The 20,274-nt window shown below is 31.6% G+C and overlaps 2 protein-coding genes across 2 annotated transcripts; both read left to right on the top strand.

Annotated features, from left to right (window-relative positions):
• The first annotated feature begins 1,947 nt into the window (after positions 1-1,947).
• Positions 1,948-2,622, top strand: LOC115877412. The gene has a single exon (XM_030893565.1). It carries the CDS (start codon positions 1,948-1,950, stop codon positions 2,620-2,622), a length of 675 nt encoding a protein of 224 aa, XP_030749425.1.
• Positions 2,623-7,108: 4,486 nt separating this feature from the next.
• Positions 7,109-16,924, top strand: LOC115877398 (cathepsin L1-like). Its single transcript, XM_030893547.1, has 6 exons — positions 7,109-7,252; positions 8,472-8,702; positions 10,984-11,091; positions 11,146-11,291; positions 15,174-15,328; positions 16,616-16,924. The coding sequence occupies exons 1-6, from the start codon at positions 7,157-7,159 to the stop codon at positions 16,867-16,869; spliced, it is 990 nt and encodes a 329-aa protein (XP_030749407.1). The 5' UTR covers positions 7,109-7,156; the 3' UTR covers positions 16,870-16,924.
• The last annotated feature ends 3,350 nt before the right edge of the window (positions 16,925-20,274 follow it).

Raw genomic sequence — 20,274 nt, 5'->3', positions numbered from 1 at the left:
CCTGATATACCTCTCCGCTTTCCCATATGACATTGAAGAGAACTTTTTGTTTTATTTTTATGTGTAGAATAACCCACCGAAGTTAGATACACTATTTTTTGACACTCTGTATATGCATATATTTTTCTCTAATTCTTAGTGAATATACCTAAATATATATATATATATATATATATATATATATATATATATATATATTTTACCTAAAATATATATTTATATATACCCTAAATATATATTTTCTATTTTGACTTAACAATAAGCCACATTCGTATTAATATTTTTATAGATCAGTTTTTCCACTAATTCCCAGTAGGTACTCTCCGTCAAAGTGCTTCCGCTCCACCGGACCCGTTAAATATTAACAGTCCAAGAGAGCTCCATCTCGCCGTAACCAACTTAAATTACTCTAAACTCTAAAATCCAATTATGAGTCCGTCCTGTTTACGTTTGATATCTGTATTTCCGGTTAACCAAGGTATTCGTGTCCATTAACTCCGGTCAACCCTGAGCTCATAATTTAGTCAAAGTTGGGATTGCATCCAGACCGGGCCGACTGTTCGACAAAGTTGCTTCCAGTACAACTTACAACTTTAATGTATTAATTAAACATGGCGTCTACGGAATGTACGAGATTTGACGGAGGTCTCTGAGGAGTCTCGACCCAAATTACGCTGGCAGTTAAAGAACGTTATTCGGTCAGAGGTCGATACATTTTCGGATAATAGTTGGAGAAGTTTATATTTAATTTAGTTTTTCATTAACTTAGAAAGATAGAAAGGTGACTTCATTAGAACTGGGATTTTTTCTAATCCTGCACAATTCCTCTTACTAGCTGGACATTTCAAATCTATTTTTAGAGTTTTCATATCTATACAATCCGCACGAACATATTTCATCGTTTTTATTGATTTTATTTTTGAATTTATGTAAATAATTAAAACTAATTAACTCCAAAATAAATATAACTCCAAATATTTTTAGGCTTTTTAGGATAGCCTCAAACAAGTAATTCCAGAAAACCAGATGTAAACAAGCATAACAGCTTTTACTGCATTTTCACAAAATCGTAAATATTTCAAAAAACGGTAAAATTAAAGCGCGATAAACGTAGCTCCTCCAACGATCCGAGCACACTAGGGATGTCAATCCCGAAAGGTTTTTAAAATCCCGGGATTTTCGAAATTTGAACGACAAATCCCGGGTTTAAAATTATCAATAAAATACCTAATATCATAAAAAATGAATATAAATATAACAAAACACGAAAATTAACAAAAAAAACTCTTTAAAAAAATCATATGAACACCAAACAAATTTTAGCAAACAAATTAGAGTAAAGCGGGGAAATATGCCGCATCGGGTAATATGCCGCAGTCTATTTTTAGGTCGTACAAGAAAGTTGGCAACATTCCAGCAGTGGACACCTGTTTTGTTTAAAAAGATAGCGCTGAACGCATGCTTGGTTGATTGTTGTGATTAAACTTAAACGATTGGTGCTAAAAAAACCGGTAAGTACATCTCAAAAATTTTTTTACAACATATTTCGCAAAAGTTTGTCGAACCAGGTATTAATAATCCGATTTAAACATTATATTACTGGTAAAGTAGGGTTTCTAACCTAACATTTTTCGTATGTAGCGTTTACCAGGTTTACACTGGAGTTTGCGATTCTTAGTTAAAACATATATTTTGTATTCTGGGGTAATATGCACCACTAAAATGGTAGTGCGGCATATTACCCCAAACATTTTTATAACGTATCTAGTAAATAAAATATTTTTTTTTATTCTTTAGATAACAATAATGCCACGTTCTTAGGTCCGAAAAAATCTAAGAGGGCAGTGGTCAGAAGAAGATCTTCAGAATGCCATTGGGGATATCATTGCTGGTAGAGGCGCAGTTCGGGAGATAAGTCGAATTTATAAAGTTCCTGTTAGAACCATAATGAGACGAAAGGAATCAGGAAATCTGAATAAAATTCCTCTAGGTCGCAAAAGCTGCCTTAATACTGAACAAGGAACCAGTTTATCCAAATACATACAAAACATGGCATCACACGGCTTTGCGCTTTCTGCCCATGATATCAGAAAACTTGCGTTTTCTTTTGCTGTTCAAAAAAACATTCCCCATACTTTTAATAACGAGGCAAAAAAAGCAGAGCAAGACTGGTTTTTGTCATTTATGACGAGACATCCTGAGTTGGCAGTACGTAAAGCTCAAGGACTGTCCATCGCCAGAGCTAAAGGAATGACACAAGAAGAATGTGTTAAATATTTTGAGTTACTAGGAGATATTTTAAGAGAAAATAATTTGTTGAATGTTCCACAGAAAATCTTTAATCTCGATGAAACTGGATTGCAGTTGAACAATAATCCCGGAAAAGTTGTCACAAATAAAGGTGCAAAGATGGTAAATTGTATTACGAGTGCTGAAAAGGGAGAAACCATTTCTGTTATAACATGTGTAAACGCGGAGGGCAGTTTCCTACCACCTTGTATTTTCAAGGGAAAAAATAAAAAAATAGAATTCGAGGATGGTCGGCATATGTTACATCGGATATTTTTTTCCAATGGTTTCGTGAATTCTTTGTCCCGAGAAAAGGACACGGTAAGGTTTTAATGATTATGGATGGACACTCTTCGCATTGTTCCAATGTTGAATTGTTAGATTATGCTGTAGCGAACGATGTGATCCTGTTTTGTTTGCCTAGTCACAGTACTCATTGGCTACAACCGCTTGACCGGTCTTTCTTTAAGCCCCTGAAAACCTATTGGTCCCAAACTTGCCAAAATTGGATTCACAATAATCCGGGTAGAAAACTAGGCCGATTGCAGTTCGCCTCACTTTTTAATGTCGCCTGGTGTAAAGCAGCAACTATTCAAAATGGAGCATCCGGGTTTAATACATGTGGGATTTATCCGTTTAATCCCGAACGGATTCCCGATTATGCATTTGTTCTCGACCAAATAGGACAAGGTCAAGAAAATCCTAATCCAGGAGAAAATATCATTGAGGGCGAAGGGCATAATGAAAATAATAACTTTCCAGATGTCATTGCAAAGAACAATGATCGTAAAGACAAAAATCCATTCGAAGAAATTCTCCCAATTCCTCGCATAGAACCAGGACCAAGTAACAACAGAGGTCACCGAAAGCAACATGCTGAAGTGCTAACATCACCGGAAACAATTACCGTGAAAAGAACAAAGAAAGAAGAAAAAATAAAGAAATTAAAACAGAAAGAAGAAAGAGCGTCAAAGTCTAAAAATAAAGTGGAAAGTAAGAAATTAAATAATAGTTTAACACTTGCAAAGAAAAAACCTGGAAAAAGCGCAAAAGTTCAGAGAAAGAAAACTGTTTCAAAGGGAATGAATTACAGCTCTAGAGTTCATCAGACACCGAGACAGAGGTTGAATTAAAGGAAAGCGATGATTCAGAACTCGAATTTGATGAATCAGATTTTTGTGCAAGCTGTAAAGGATGTTATATGGACAAAAAAGGTCCCAAGTGTGATTGGATTCAATGTGTAAGTTGTTCGAAATGGGTCCATGAAATCTGCACTCCATCTGATAGATTCTGCGACGACTGCATCCCGTTATCCGAGTTTTGAAATGATTTGTTGTTTTTTGTTGATTAAAAATGCATATTCTTTATTTTTTGGAAAATAAAAGCTATTTTTTGTAAATTTGACTACTTTTTGTTAAAACTATAATTTCTAATTATGAATTAATGTTGCCCTATTACCCCAAGCTATATGCCATATTACCCGTACCCACGGGTAATATGGCAATGAAGTATCATTCAACATTTCTACGTGTAACATTTTTATCAGTGGAAATACGGCAACGAGATATTTACAGTGACTAGCTATAAAGGCACAGTCTTAGGTGTCACTTTCATATTGCGGCTGAGTCGCTTGGTTGTTAGAATGTGATCCTATGAAATTTATGTTGCCATATTTCCCCGCTTTACTCTATATCTACATATTTTTAAAAAAATAGCGTAAAAATATTAATGCGTCCAAAGCTTCATCCCCCAGTCTTGAAAGTATCTTATTACACAAGATCCCTGCCGAAGAAAAACATCTTTCAGATTCTACGCTGCTGGCCTGAATGGTTGATAAAAATTCAAAAGCTTTTTGGAGATTACGTGCCCGACTACCACCATTTGAAAATAATTCAATTTCTTGGGTAATAATGTCGGACAATCACGTCTTATTATTTCTTTTGGTTTTTATCGGCTTTGAAGATTGTTTTAATGCTTTCTGCAGTTTAACCTTTAAAGGTTCATTATCTGCCTATCTCAGAAGTTCGGAAATGGGAAGCTCAACCTCTTCGCTGTCGTTGCTGGTTCTTCTTCTAGAAGTATCTGATGAATTGTCGAGCTCTAGTCTGATTAAAAGCTTTTCTATCCCCGATTTAATTAGGGAAATATTTGATGTTTTGAAACAATCATCTGGTTCAGAGTTTACAGGTCGCTCTGTTTTCAGGTCGCAACGTTGTCGGATTTTACGTAAATTACTTTAGTTCCGAAATTAAGCAATTTACTCTATGGCATGAAAAATCGGTGTTTATATAATACAATCCCGGGATTTTTCGAGGCAAATTCTCTTCCGGGATTCCAAGATCCCGGGATTGACATCCCTGGAGCACATACAATTTCTGAAAATCTAATCATTTGGCTACAATCACAGAACATATTAAAGAACTCCCGTGTATTTTTTAGTATCAAATTTAAAGTGGCGCCATCTAGTGTACCAGAAATGAACTAACCCTGACGAAAAATTTGAATATATTGACTGTCCGTCTCAGTTCGACCCGATATCAGATTTTCAGAAATCAGTATAAAAACTCATTTTCTTACATCTGATTGTCGCTGACTAGGTCGTTACTACTCTGAGAACAGTATTATATAAAAAGGGATTAAAACATTGTAATGACAAATGGTTCCATCACACATTTTACAATATAGATAAAAATAAAATAAATTCAATCTATAAGATAGGTATTTATTAATAAAGCTAATATAAATAACTTACTTTGAAATAGTTTCTTTCAAAAAACTTCTTCGAAATAGTTTTAAATTATTTGTTAAAAAATTAAGAGTAACAGTAACTTAAATATTCATAAAAAATAGAAGTATTTACAAAAATTATTGTAATACAGAACAAGGCAAATCTTGTAATAAAGTACTTAAGTTCCTGAAACAATTTAATTTTAAATAAACAATGTTTTCACAAATTACTAACTCGGTTTATGAAAATGATGTTTTTTATACCAAACAAACCAGTGAAAAATATTAGAAAAATACATTAATTACAACAATGATTATTGAAAGTTCAGAAATAACAATAAACAGCTGATGATTTACCGGAATCAAATTTGGAAAAGTGTGGTTTAGATCAGTAGAAAAAAATATCTCCCTTTTTGTCAGTTTTTAGGCAACTCTAAAAACTTAACATTGTTGTACGCATTTTTGTAGGCAACTATAAAAATTTGATGCGCCATCTAGTGCACCAGGAAATAACTATTTCAATTAACAGATCGTTCAAGGTCGTATATCTCAGTTGACTGGCTCTGGCTACAATACTCCATGTTGCATCGAGATCGCTATTTAAGAAACACTACGACCTGTAAGGCCTATTATTGTGTTTATCCCCCTTTTTTGTCTGAACCCGGTCTTCTATCCCTGTACCCTGCACCAGTTTGTACAGGCCTTTGTTAAAATGGTAGCATAGTTTCCCCGATTCTAGCCCTTTCCTAAATAGAAAGTGACGCCTACGATCTACAGCATCTACATACTATGTATTTTGTCGTTTCAGGATGTTTGTAGCAGAGTTTGTAGTAGAGACTTACTAAATACTGGTGGCACTTAAAGCAAATGCTCAAAGACAAGCGAAATTTACCAGCTGGTAAAATCTGTAATTTTTAGTATGTTTAACATATACTTTTGAAGCACCCATGGGATTTTATCTTGATGAAATGGCCAGTAAATATTCTTGCGTATGTGATTCCTGCATATCACATACCCAGGATTACATTAATACTGTAGATCACGTTTCTGATACTCCATTGTCTTCTATTTCTATACCTTTTTTGATATTTTAAACATCCATCGCTCAGTAGATTTGTGTACTATCTTATGTATCCATTTGAATTCCTGTTTATAAAATTAGGTTATTAGGGGGGCTTCGTCTTTATATCTTCATATTTTAAAAACTTAAAATAGAAATATGTCGATAAAAATAGCATATTACATATTTTTCTTTCTACTTCAGTCTATATGTCCTAGTTTTAAGAAGTAAAGATAATCTGGCGCATCAAACATAATTTGCCACTTTAGTCATTGTTTGTATTTACACTATACCAACAATTGAATGTGATACGTATAACGCATTATCTAATAAATAAAAATGTTATTAATTGTTAGTGCACGGTGTTCTTTATTGTTTAGGAAAAGTCTTTGTTATAGTTAAGAGATAGTATAATAGTTTTGAGAGAGAAAGAGAGAGAGAGAACTAAATCGTCCTTGAAATATTGACGAAATATACGAAAAATGGAAAAAGTTTTGTTAGTTTTGTCTCGGTTCAATTATTTATATAAAAAGTATTTTTTTTTATAACTAAGGTGATTTATCTTTTGTAATTCAACTTGTCTTGTTGTGTGTGTAAAACTATGCTGATATAACACATTAATTAACTAATTATTCTACTTGATATAAAAAGCCTTAACCTTCAAAAACTAGTTATTTTTGCTCCTTATTGTCTTGGAAGTTTACTATAAATAATGTAACATTTTCATAAATTTTATTCATATTCCTTCAGCTTTTTTCTACCAAATATCTTTATCAATAGTATTTCTAAAGTCCTCTCATTTTTTTATCTAGAGAAAAAATCAACCTTTTTCTGGACTATATTTTTTGTTAAAAAATAAAATGACATAATTTTGAAAGAGGCTTTGTATACTGACATTATATCCATTGAAAAAATTGTTATTGATTTGTTTACCTATTACTTGACATTCTATGTTTACAGTTTCCAAAATGAGGCCAATCATAGGTACTTTAAAGTATAAAAGGAAATCAGTGGATTCCTTTGTTTAATAACCTTTCTTAATATCACACCTTATTAGTTTTTATACTATAAATTAAAACTATGCAGTGTTTAGTAGTGTTTCTAGTGTCTATTTTAGCTTTAACTTTAGTTCAAGCTGGAACAAATAAATATCATCAGCAGTGGTTGCAATTTAAGGTAATATTAAAACTATTTAAATCTTATTGCAATACTAGCTGACCAGTCTATCTTCATATCGCCTAAAATTTGAAGTGAAGTGGGAGTTTTTTTGTCTATTTTGTGATACGAATGATTGATTGACGGAATAACCTGTATTTGCATCCATTTTATTGCCGTAACCATAGAGTAAAGCCTATGGTAATATCAGAGATTAAGAAATTACACCGTGGGAAAATTTGTGGTGAACAGGCAGTTTTTTTAGAAGGCAGAAAAGTTTTGGAAAAATATACAGGGTAATTTAAAAGAAAATGCACTATTTTCAGCATCTTTTTTTAGCGAAAAAAAAATCATAGACGTGTTCCTGGGGTCGAAATATACCACCCCTAAAATATTTGCACTTATTTAAGACTCACCCTGCATATATGATATTAAATTAAACTCTTAATATACAGTGTGATTGCGATAAACAAACAACCCAAAAAACTCACTGAAAAATGGAAAACCGGATTATCTTTCCGATCAAATGGACCGTGCACTAAGAAACGAAAAACTGCATTTTCATCAATATATACCGACTTTTATTTAAACATTTGCGGCGTGAGAACTGTCAAACACGCGAAGTTTAAATAATTGTTAAATTTTCTGAAATTTTCCAATTTTCTGCGCAATTTTCCTTTCCCTAAGAACCTTCTTAAAGTATTAGAAAACTTAAAAAAAGATGAATGAAATCGGAAAAGTCAGTCTACAGTTATGGCGTGACCAAGGGAAATAGGGATTCATTTTATATAGATACAGGATGAGTCTTAAATAAGTGCAAATATTTTTAGAGGTAGTATATTTAGATCCCAGAAACACGAGTAGGAGGTTCTTTTCGCGAAAAAAAAAATTGAAGTTTGGAATTTTTTGGAATTTTTTTTAGATTTCTTGATAATATGACACAACATGATACATAATATGATTACAACACAAAATTATTTTTTTTTTGGAAATCTTCAAACTATAACTCAGTTATTTTGGACTTATTTGAAACACGGCAAAGAGAAAATATGTTTCTTTTATCGAGATCTACCAGCCCTGAAAATATTTGCACTTATCCTTACATTTATATTAAGACTCACCCTGTATAAAGAAAATATATATTTCATAATTCACCATTCTCGAGAACTTTAAAAAAATTGTTAATATAATTGAATTGCTAATATCGAGAATCTATTTTTCACTAATTACGTATTTTTAGAAAGAGCACATGCGATTTTATCGAAGCCTAGATGATGAATCCAGACGCTATGACATTTTTCAAGAAAATTTACAAAAAATCGACGAACACAACGGTCTTTACGATAAAGGACTTAAAACGTTCAAAATGGGTATAACTCAATTTGCAGATTTGACCAGTGAAGAATTTAAAGACTTCTTAACATTCAAACCATCAAGTGGCGTCGAAAGGAAAGCACGAACACTATTTCAGGCAAGTGTTTCAATTATGTATTTAATATTAATATCGTTTCTTTAGAGAAATAACTATACTGGGTGTTTTTCAAAAGTACTGACCCCTATAACTTTTAATTTTTTTTTCAGATAAAAAATGACAATTGCTATTTTAGTATATGACATGAATTAATTATTATCATCAATCAATCAATGGATTAATTGACATATTCAATTAGTTACTGTGGTCACTTCCCGTTTCACCCGAAATTATTACAACTTCTGATTTTTAAATTGTTCCCGCAATATTTTTTCATTTTATTTGATAAAAAATAATATTCTGAATGACATATCATATGTCAATTTTTTATATTCTCGATTAAGAAATAGGAATTTAAATTTCAATCTACAGCATGTCCCGAGATTCTTTTTACAAGAGGAAAAACTTTTTTATTATTGTCATTTTGAGAAAAATTCAATCTTTATTTTTTGCTTGTTCTAAAATAGTTCATCCCGTTTATACTTTTCCAAATTTCCATACCGTTTTAACGAAAATTAAAAAACAAATATGAAAATATAGTTGAATTTTTTAGTCCTAAAAAATCAAAAGGCGTTTCTATAGTAATACAATTTCGATTTCATTCTTTCATAGACGTTTATTATTAATTTTGATTAACGTCATATTTTTTGCTATTCTTAAAGTATTACATTTTTCGATATCTTTTATTATTTCTGTAGCATTGAACTAACTTAATTTTATGTTTGTTTAAAATTTTAAATCAGTCAAAAATATGACGATAATATGTAAATTAAATTTTTATTAACAAAGAATGAAGACGAAATTATATTTCCATAAAAAACGCGTTTGGATTTTTAGGACTTCAAAATTCATCCATATTTTCAGTTTTTTTTTTATTTTCTCTAAAACGGTTTGGAAATTTGAAAAAGTATAAACGAGATTAACCATTTTAGAACAAGCATACATTTTTGTGAATAATGCATTTTTCTGAAAATGTGAATAATAAAAATGTTTTTCCTCTTGTAAAGACAATCCTGGGACATACTGTAGAGTATCATGGCTCTGTTAAAACCATTAATTTTTAATCAAGAAGCTTTCGAAAAATAGATTTGATTCTCTAATGTATTACGTGTCTTTTCCTGGTCGATTAAAAGATGCCCAAGTCGTATTTTTAATCATAACTATGTTTTTTTAATGGAACGATGGTAGCTCAGTGCATATTTGGAAAAAAAATACTCTTTAGTATATCGCCGGATTGCCTTTACCAGAGGAAACACTTTTTTATTATTGACATTTTGAGAAAAATGCATTCCTGATAAAAAAAAATGTTTGCTTGTTCTCTAAAAGAGTTAATCCCCTTTATACTTTTCCAAATTTTCATACTGTTTTAAAGAAAATTAAAAAAAAACATGAAAATGTCCTAAAAATTAAAATTCGTTTCTATGGTAATATAATTTCGATTTTATTCTTTGATAGATCGTTATAATTAATTTTGAATAACGTCATATTTTTTGATGTCACAATGATGATCACATTTTCCAATAACTATTACATGCTAACTATTGTCAACCCTTTCCAAAGCACTGAACTAAATAAATTTTGTGCTTTTTTAACATTTTAAACAAAAAAAAAGACGTTGATTAAAATTCTGTCAAAAATTACTACATTTTCATGTTTTGTAACTGTCTCTAAAACGATATGGAACTTTCGAAGCTTCTTCTATAAAGGGGATTAACCATTTTAGAACAAGCAAAAATTGTTATAAAGAATGCATTTTTCTCAAAATTTCAATCTTTTTCCTCTTGTAAAGATAATCCGAGGACATACTGTAGATTAAATTTTAAAATAGTACTCTTTTTAAACGAAGATGTCAAAAGTTGATATAATATGATATGACTCTATTCAGAACGCCATTTTCTATCAAATAAAACAAAAAAATACCAAGTTATAGTGGTGAGCCACTTTTGAAAAACACCCGGGGTACATATTTACATTAATAAAGACAATTTTATAGTATTATTGTAGAATATATTAAGATATTTTGTATTGTTGTAAATTGTCAGATCACAATCCTAATACAAAGTTTATTAAATAATTTCTTGTCGACTTACGTGTACAATTAAGTTTTAATAAATAGACATGATTCTAGTGTGTTACCTTATCATGAGCGATTTTAACAAAATTATATATTTTATAGTATTATGAAGCAGTATCCTTAATGGTAGCAAACAACTAATTTCTCAGTTATGTACTTGGAATTTCTTTGAAATCTTTTAATTTAAAATATATTATTTTATATTAGGTATCTGGAAACGCATCTGTTCCCAAATCTATTGATTGGAGAAAGAAAGGAGCAGTGACAAATGTCAAGGACCAAGGAATTTGTGGAGCATGTTGGGCATTCTCTGTTGTAAGATAATTTTGTTTTGGTAACAACGAAAATTTCATATTATCTTTTTCCAAGACTGGCAGTTTGGAAGGAGCATACTACTTGAAACATAAAAAACTGGTCTCGTTTAGCGAACAGCAACTCATAGATTGCGCTACAGAAAAATACGGATTGTTTGGTTGTAATGGTGGAGAATTGGATCCAGCTTTTCAATATATTAAGTAAGTAACTTATATATTACCCCCTTCCCCCAACTTATTTATTTATTGACATGTCAGCAATGTGAAACACCCCGTAGAAAGATAAATGGTAAAAGCACCAGTATTGTGAAAGATAATACGTTGTCTAACAGTACGAAGGTTCAAAACACCCTTTGAGGTGGAGGCTGGAGGATCTGTCTCCAATTTCTTCACCTCTTTAACTTGGTTTCTCCTTAGATCTATTACCGGTGTTGTCCCAAACAACTCGATGTCCTTGCATTGGAGTTGTGAGCCTGGATAAGGTTCAACAGGTAGGTGGTGTCTTTCCCCTTGCTCCTCGGCAGAAAGACCGTGGTGGTCGCCCCTTTTGGGATGTGTTCTCCCTTCACGCAAGTCCCGGCCCTTGCCATTTCATAAGCTTAGGTGCCGTTTCCGCCAACCAATCCGCCGATTCTTGAGATACACCATCTATGAGAAGCATACCCAAACGAAAGTGTATCACCGCAAAACGCAACTGACCCACATGTTGTGGACCATTGCGTTGCAATCCGCAAGCTACTGCTTCGTCCAGTATCGCCTCTTCTAAAGCCGTTTGCTGGTCGGTGGTCAGTGCAACCTCTGAAATCAAAAACTTATGTACCTTTCAAAATTTTTTTTATGTACCTCTCAAAAAAATTTCTATAAGGAGATACAAGCGAGAAATTGTAAATGGACCAAAGACACTTTAAATCCTTCTTTTAAAAATAGGGGTGTCAAATTATATTTTTTGATTTAACAAAACAAAAAATATAATTTGACACCCCTATTTTTAAGATGGCAATCATTTTCTATTTTTTTGCAACTTTGTCATTACATGATCAGATACAAAAAAATTGTATCTAAACTAAATTTGAGTACCATCTTAGCTACTTGATATAATGATTGCGGGTAATGTAAAAATTTAACCTAAGAAAGTGAATGCAGCGATGGAATACCCGATATGCAAAAAAGTATGATACGTTATAATACAGATAATTTTTCTTAAAATAGATAGTATATAACTCAGGGTTTGTTCACTTTTTACTTCACCCTTATATTTTGAATTAAGGTATTCCTTTGATGAATTAACATCTGTCACATTCTCAAGGCTGGGTTGATAAACTCCATCAACTTCGTCATAATTCTCAGACGTATCAACTTTCGACAAAGTCTCTACGTCAGAAACCTCGGCAGTTTTTAGTTTGAGTTTTATACTAAAACCACCAATTTCTTGTTTAAGCTTGGAAATGGTACCATGTCTCTTTACAATAGTGAAATAATGAACTTACAATAATGAAAATCGGTACTATTACCGATTTTCATTATTGTAATATATACATATTATTACATCATGTTTGTAGGTACATAGAATTAAAAAAAATTTTGATTTATCCTAGTTCTGCGATATATAAAATATTATTTAGATATTAAGACGCAGTTTTCATTGTAGAGTTTATACTGGCTATTTTAAACATTATTAAAATTGTTGTGGTCCTCTTCAGAAGGGCCAACTTGTTGAGGGTCTTTTCGGGTGTGGAATTAATGTACACTGTTGTTTTTTAATATAACTTAACTTTAATTATGATAAACTAATTACAATAGTTACTCTGAGGGAAACTGTGAGAATTAATAATGTTTTGAAGAGTAAAAAGAGAGTTGAAGAGCAAAAGTAAAAGAGTGTTGAGCAAAAGAAGTATGTGACTGAAACAGGGTTTTAGCAAAGAGATATGAGGGCCTGTCTTGCAGTTCCTTAAATAATATCTAAGCTACAGAAATGCCAGAGGCGTACAGTACAATTTTTCTATCCTTAATCTAATATTCAGAGCAGTGGACGACACTGCCCTAAACTTACATTGTTCAGATAGACAGACGTCTGCGAAAGCTATATAAATTTATGATCAAAATTCCCAACAGTAATAGTTAAAGTTATCAATTAGAATTATATTGTAGGATCGTTTATGACCTCAAAGGTATTAAGGTTTTTATTAGAGATGGGACATTCCTAAACTAATATTACAAATTTGATTAAAATGAGGACGGGATTATAACAAAATATAGTATTATTAAAATATATATAAAGTTTGATTTCCACACAACCACCGAGTATTTCACATTGGCGACGAGGATAAAAATATAATCAGTGTTAGTCTCCATTCCTGGAAAGAAGAAAAACATAGTTTAAAGAAAGATTAAAAAAAAAATGGAGGAAACTGAGAATCCATCATATTATGGAAAAATGAGAGAATTCAGTGCTCAAAATAGTGACTGGGGGATTTATAAAAGGCATCTGGAAAATTAGTTCACCGTAAATGGTATAACTGACAACGAGAAGAGGAAGGCATTGTTGCTTAATGCTCTGGATGAGGAAGCATATAAACTTATATATAATTTGCCTTTACCAAGATTACCAGAAGACAAGACCTATAATGAACTCACCGAACTGTTCAATACACATTTTAAAGTGGCTGAGTCAGTATTCGTAGCAAGGTCAAAGTTCTTTACTTCGTTCAAAGATACTCACGAAAGTGCGACTGAATGGGCAGCAAGAGTACGAAGTATGGCAATTAATTGTAGTTTTTCCGAAACAGTTTTTGACATGATGTTACGTGACCCATTTATCATTGGATTTGATTGTACACTCCGCATTCAACAACGGGTGTTTCTTCTGCAATGCTCATGTTTGGTCGTGATTTAAGAACAAGATTTTCGGTATTAAAACCTGATCTGAACAACAGTTCAAATGAAAACGTTCAAAATCGAGTTCTTAACAAGCAAAAAATTCAAATAAAGAATTTTGGAGGTATTTTAAAAAATAAAGTTCAGCTTGGCGACAAAGTTTTAGTAAAAGATTATAGGCAAGTAAATAAGGTTTCTTGGATTACCAGGTACTATTCTAAAAATAATCGGTAAATGTACATATATAGTTTACATTCCTGAGATCGATAAAAAATGGAAACGACATACAAATCAAATAAGAAAAACAAAAATTCAAAGTGGTATTGTTGATTCTGAAGTTTCTATCCAAAATAGCGATAATAATGATGCAATTCAAATAGAAAAAAATCAGGACGGAGAGATTAGTAATAATTCTGAAAATAGTGATTTACCCAATGTTAATATACCTTTGGATTTACCTTCTACATCTACAGGGAGGCCTAAAAGATGTACAAAACCTCCAGATAGATTAGTTTACAATCCTTAATTTCTTAGTATGTTAATTTATAGTGTAAGAAATTATTGTTTATTATTATCACATAATAATTATTTGATTAATGTTTATAATATATTTTTTGTGTAAGATGCAAATTAAATTGTTAATTAATGTTTACATTTTTGAAAGTGTTAAAGAATTTTTTTATTAATAACATTTTAAATTGTTAAAGATTTTTCTTAAAAATTGTTCAGTAACATTAATTAGTAGAGCAGAATGTAATATGTACATATTATTACATCATGTTTGTAGGTACATAGAATTAAAAAAATGTTGATTTATCCTAGTTCTGCGATATATAAAATATTATTTAGATATTAAGACGCAGTTTTCATTGTAGAGTTTATACTGGCTATTTTGAACTATTAAAATATTGTATTATTAAATGTATATAAAGTTTGATTTCCACTCAACCACCGAGTATTTCACAATTATGTTTACACTGAAATAAATTATAATTATTATAAACACTTAATAACACGATTTGTAAAATTATTTGCAATACCCGAATAATCGATTTGCAAAACGCGAGGATTTAGTTAAAATAGAAACTGAACATTACACGTAAAACAGTTTCAAACATATCTATAGTATATTAGTAATGTCAATATGAAAAAAAAATGAAACAAGCTATCGTCATATTTTTAATAATAAGATTTTATTTAATATTTCAGAGAAAATGGAGCAGAAACTGAATCAAACTATCCTTTTGAGATGAACGACGATCAATGTCACCAAAACAACAGCTTGATCGTAACAAAAATCAAAAGTATTGTTGACGTAGAATCTAAAAACGAAGATGCACTAGTGGCAGCAGTTGGTTTAGTTGGTAAGAGTATATCGTTTTGATTTTTAAAGCATAAATATAATTAAATAAAAGGGACATTTTGTACTTTACTGAATCAAACCAAATATAACATAGATGAAATTAAGTACTGAGAAATTGTTTATGCTTTTTAAGGCTTTCTTTTCCTTCATAATTTGTGAAGTCCTGGATTTAGGTTCCTTTCATGATGTACTGTCTTATGTTAACCACCTATTTTATGCTTGTTGATTCTAGTAGATTAATCAGGTCCTCGCCAATCTCTTCTGTAGTCCTTTAGTCCTTACAAGCTATGCATCGTTGTTCTTTGACATCATTACGTTAGTATATTCATTGCCACATCAGTTCGGCGAATTTTCATTCTATTAAATCAACGAATTTAATTCTTTGAGGGACTTGGTTCTTCTTATTATTAATCACAGCCTTCAAAAGGTAGAAACGTTAATATATTTTATTTATTTTTCAGAACATTGGTAAGCCCATTGGTATTTTTACGCACATTACAATAAAACACTAAATTACAATAAAGCACATGATAATAATGTAGCAGTATTTCCAACTTTCGGAAATAAAATTTCCCACAAAGACGGCCAAAATTTGTTTTTTTTTTCTAAAAATTCTCAAATACAATACAGTGTCGTCAGCACAACACAGATATAATGTTTTTTATAGTTGGGGTTGGAACGCTTGGTGTTACAACAGCAAAATAAAACATTAATTGAATTTTGAGATCTAGAGGGAAAAGGGAAATTTTAGCCAAAACACCATATTTGTGGGAAATTCTAAATTCATGTATTAATCGTAAAAAAATAGTTATCGTATACGCATTTGGCAGCAAAGTGAGTATTTTCGATTGGCATCAGACATTATTCGTGTACCACCTTCCCCTCGAATACATGGTGAATTTTAAATAAGTGTAAATATTTCTAGGGATGGTATATTTCGATCCAAGGAACACGCCTATGAGTTTCTTTTTGCGCGAAAAAATTGAAATGTATATGTCGAAATTTGTTTGGAATTTTTTTAAATTTTTTAGTTAAAAACATAATAGCAAAATAAAATACTACTTTACCAAAATACACCAAAATACTTTACTTTTTGTACTGAACGCGCGTTTCGCTAGCCATGTTAGCGTCATCAACAGATGATTAAAACTAGTAAAGTGTTTTGGTATATTTTGGTAAAGTAGTGCTTTATTTTGCTAGTATGTTTTTAACTAAAAAAACAAAAAAATTTCCAAACAAATTTCGAAATATACTTTGATATGCAAACATATCGAAATAATTTTTGTAGGTCCAATTTCTGTTGCTATCGATGCCGAACCAATCCAATTTTACCGATCAGGTATATTCCAAAGTGAAAGTTGCAGTCAAGTTGAACTAAATCATGCAGTGTTGGCAGTTGGTTATGGATCCAAAAACGGGCAAGATTACTGGATCATTAAAAACTCGTGGGGAACTGAGTTTGGAGAAAATGGATATATTTTAATGAAGAGAGGCGTTAACCAATGCGGCATTGCATTGCAACCAAGTTATCCGGTCTTGTAGAATCATATATAACTTATAGTTTTTAAGAATTTATTGTTAATGTAATTATTATGTATTTACTTAAATAAACTTTTATTATAATAACGTCTAGAATACTAACTTTTAGACTACTCTAACCTACTTAAACTACTAAATAGAGCTAATAAAGTGGTTAGGACTTCAGACTTATGACCAATCAGAAAAAGGGATTTTCTCAAAAATATACACGTGAAAAGGTGTTTTAAGTATCATCAATCAGTTGAAAATTTGTAATTTTTTGGTACAGAGAATTTTATCTCAAAAAATAAGGTTGTGGGTCTTGCTTTTATTAAATGAAGGGTAACTCTGGTTTAGGTTGACAAAATAAAATAAGTTAAGGCTCATTTTAAAGAACTTTTCTTCCTTAATAATCTGCAATACAAATTTGTTTCTTTTTCACAGATTTCGCCGTCGCAGCTAGAGGGCGCTTTTGACGTCATAATATATACTGCGCTTTTGCAAAAATAAGTTAAATAGCAGGCTATGTTTGTTTTTACAAAGTTAAATAGAGCAAAAAATTTCCAAAATGTCAGTGCCCAAACCGCAACTTTATATCTTCTCTCTAGAAGAGATATCAAAAGAAGAAATCGTGTTAAGCTGCTCCCTAGGTCTATAATGGCCTAAAATTTGCAAAAATAGGTTGGGAAACAAAAAGAGATAAATAGATTACGTACAAATATAAAAAGGTCTAAGCTTAATTTTCAGAAATTTTAATTTTAGACGTTTTCTGGCGCATCCTGGAGAACTTTTTTCAATTTTGAAAATACTTTCTAGCGATTTTTCTTGATCAATTTCCTAAAGAATATTTTTCCCAAAGTTGTACGATACGTAGTTTATGAGTTACAGACGGCGTCCTTTCTTAGCTGGCCACCCATTTATATTTGATATCAATTAAACTTTTAGTGACGTAATCGAAAGCGCCATTTTTAAATTCATTGTTGCCAACCATGGACATATTCGGTGCCAGCCTGACTAACTGGAATTTAAATTTCCCGCTCGGAATTCAGGTGGTAACTCTGCTGTAAAAAATGTCAAGTTGCCACATTTATTTATTTATTTCCTGACATCGTCATTCGTTTGATTAGTTTTGTATTACCAGTTTTTAATTTAAATAAATAGTGTTGTGACACTTTAAGCTTATAAATGTTTACTAGCAGACCTTGCAATTGAACACTGTTCTGTTTAGAACCTCTTTTAGTGCGAAGTGGTACAATATAGCTATCCGTAAAAAACTCATTGCAACTTTATTACGCGTGTACCAGCGACTTCGTTCGCGTCAAATTAATCATTTGTAATGATGATAATAAAGCAAAGCAAGAATTTCCATTAACATACAAACTGGATAAAATTTTCTCACATTTATATCAGCATGAGAAAAAACAATATGGCGATATTATTATATAACTTGGAAATATTTGAGGGGTAGTTTCATCTCGTTGGAATTTGACTTTCGAAAAATCCGTTTGCCAAAAATAAGCTTTTTACGTCAAGCAGTTTAAGCAGAATCGTGGTTAAGAAATTACCCTACTTTTTGGAATACCCTGTATGATTTTTTAAAAAATTTCAAAATATGTAAAAAAAATAAATAAAGTATGCTTGTCCAAGTGTTTTCCCGAAAGACTAACCGTTTTTTATATAACAAATATTGTAATATTTGAGGGGCGTTTTCACCCTCTTGGAATTTGAGATTCGAGAAACCCCTCCTTATCGAACCTCTACACCCACCGTCAATCCGTTTGCCAAAAATCAGCTTTAAACGTCAAGCAGTTTAAGCAGAATCGTGATAACTCAATGGTCATATTTTATGAAACACCCTGTAAAAATTTATAAAAAATCTTAAAATATGTAAAACAACAAAATAAAATATACATGTTTAAGAGTTTTTCCGAAAAATTCACCGGTTTTTAAATAAGAAATATTTTAATATTTGAGGGATAGTTTCACCCCCTTAGAATTCGAGTTTCGAAAAATCCTTTCTTATCGAACCTCTACACCCTAAAGTCAATCTGTTTTCCAAAAATCAGCCTTTTACGTCAAGCGCTTTAAGCAGGATCGTGATTAATCAATGACCAGATTTTTCGAAACACCTTGTATACATTTTTAAAAAATATTAAAATATGTAAAAAAAACAAAATAAAATATACGTGTTTAAGCGTTTTTTCGGAAACTTGACCGTTTTTTAAATAAAAAATCTTGTAATATTTGAGGGGTGGTTTCACCCTCTTGGAACTGGAATTTCGAAAAATCCCTTCTTATCGAACCTCTACACCCTAGAATCAACCTGTATGCCAAAATTGAGCTTCTTACGTTGAGTGGTTTGAGCAGGATCGTGATTAATCAGTATGTCAGTCACTTATAAGGATTTTATATATTATAGATTTTGAACGGGAAAGCGGTAGTAATGGCCCTTTATGTCCCTTAAATGCTATTAAAATGAAGGTGAGTTGTGTTGTTGTAAATAATAACAGTTTATGTATTTATAATTAATTTATTTTTGTTTCATAAAATATATTGATTAAAAGAAAATGTGTAAAAGTGGGCATCGCTGTGCCGGTCAAGCTTTATCACGTGACTAAAAGTTTATTTGGTATGAGCTGTATTTAAATATTGAGTCAAATATCTAAGAATTATGTACGAATTAAAGAACTATTTTTGCCAGAAAATTTCTCTACCAAAATAATTCAAACAAACTGCGTAAACCGTATATAGAGGGTAAAGGCTGCTTCGCCTCAAACCTCATCTAAAATTTAGGGCTAGTCATAACCGATCCTGCGAGTAATATAATTTACTTCTGACAGTTTCATGGGCCCGGTAATAAATTAGAGCAAATTGGTCTATATGTACGTTTTGAATTCGACAAGTGCTGTCCAATCGTAATTCGTCCTGAGGGACACCGGATGCATGCTGAGCGGTTATAACTTATCAGCGGCGAAGGCTTCCGGTGCAGGAATTACAATGGGCCGCATCGAACGTTGGTCATTGTTCCTGCTCAATTAATTGTTTAAACGGTTTAAAATAAAATTGCAGGGGTCGATCTCTTAATCAGGGCATATGAGATATTTTCGTAAAAAGAACTGAGTATACTACCCATACCCAAATATTCATTATGTCCCCGTATTGTCTTTACAAGAGGAAAATCTTTTTTAATAATGAAGGAATGATTTATAGGAAAAGTCATTCTTCATAAAATAAATTTTGCTTGTTCTAAAATGGTTAATTCCATGGTTTATACTTTTCCAAATATCCATACCGTTTTACAGAAAATTAAAAAAAAAACATGAAAATATGGTTGAAGTCCTAAAGATCAAAAGGCATGGTAACATGATTTCGATTTCATTCTTTGATAGGTGGTTCTTATTAATTTGGATTAACGTCATATTTTTTGCT

Source organism: Sitophilus oryzae, unplaced genomic scaffold (genome assembly GCF_002938485.1).
Source record: "Sitophilus oryzae breed Bouriz unplaced genomic scaffold, Soryzae_2.0 scaffold_1449_pilon_pilon, whole genome shotgun sequence".
In the NCBI taxonomy this organism is placed as follows: Eukaryota; Metazoa; Arthropoda; class Insecta; order Coleoptera; family Curculionidae; genus Sitophilus; species Sitophilus oryzae.
This window is presented reverse-complemented; position numbering and strand designations above follow the sequence as displayed.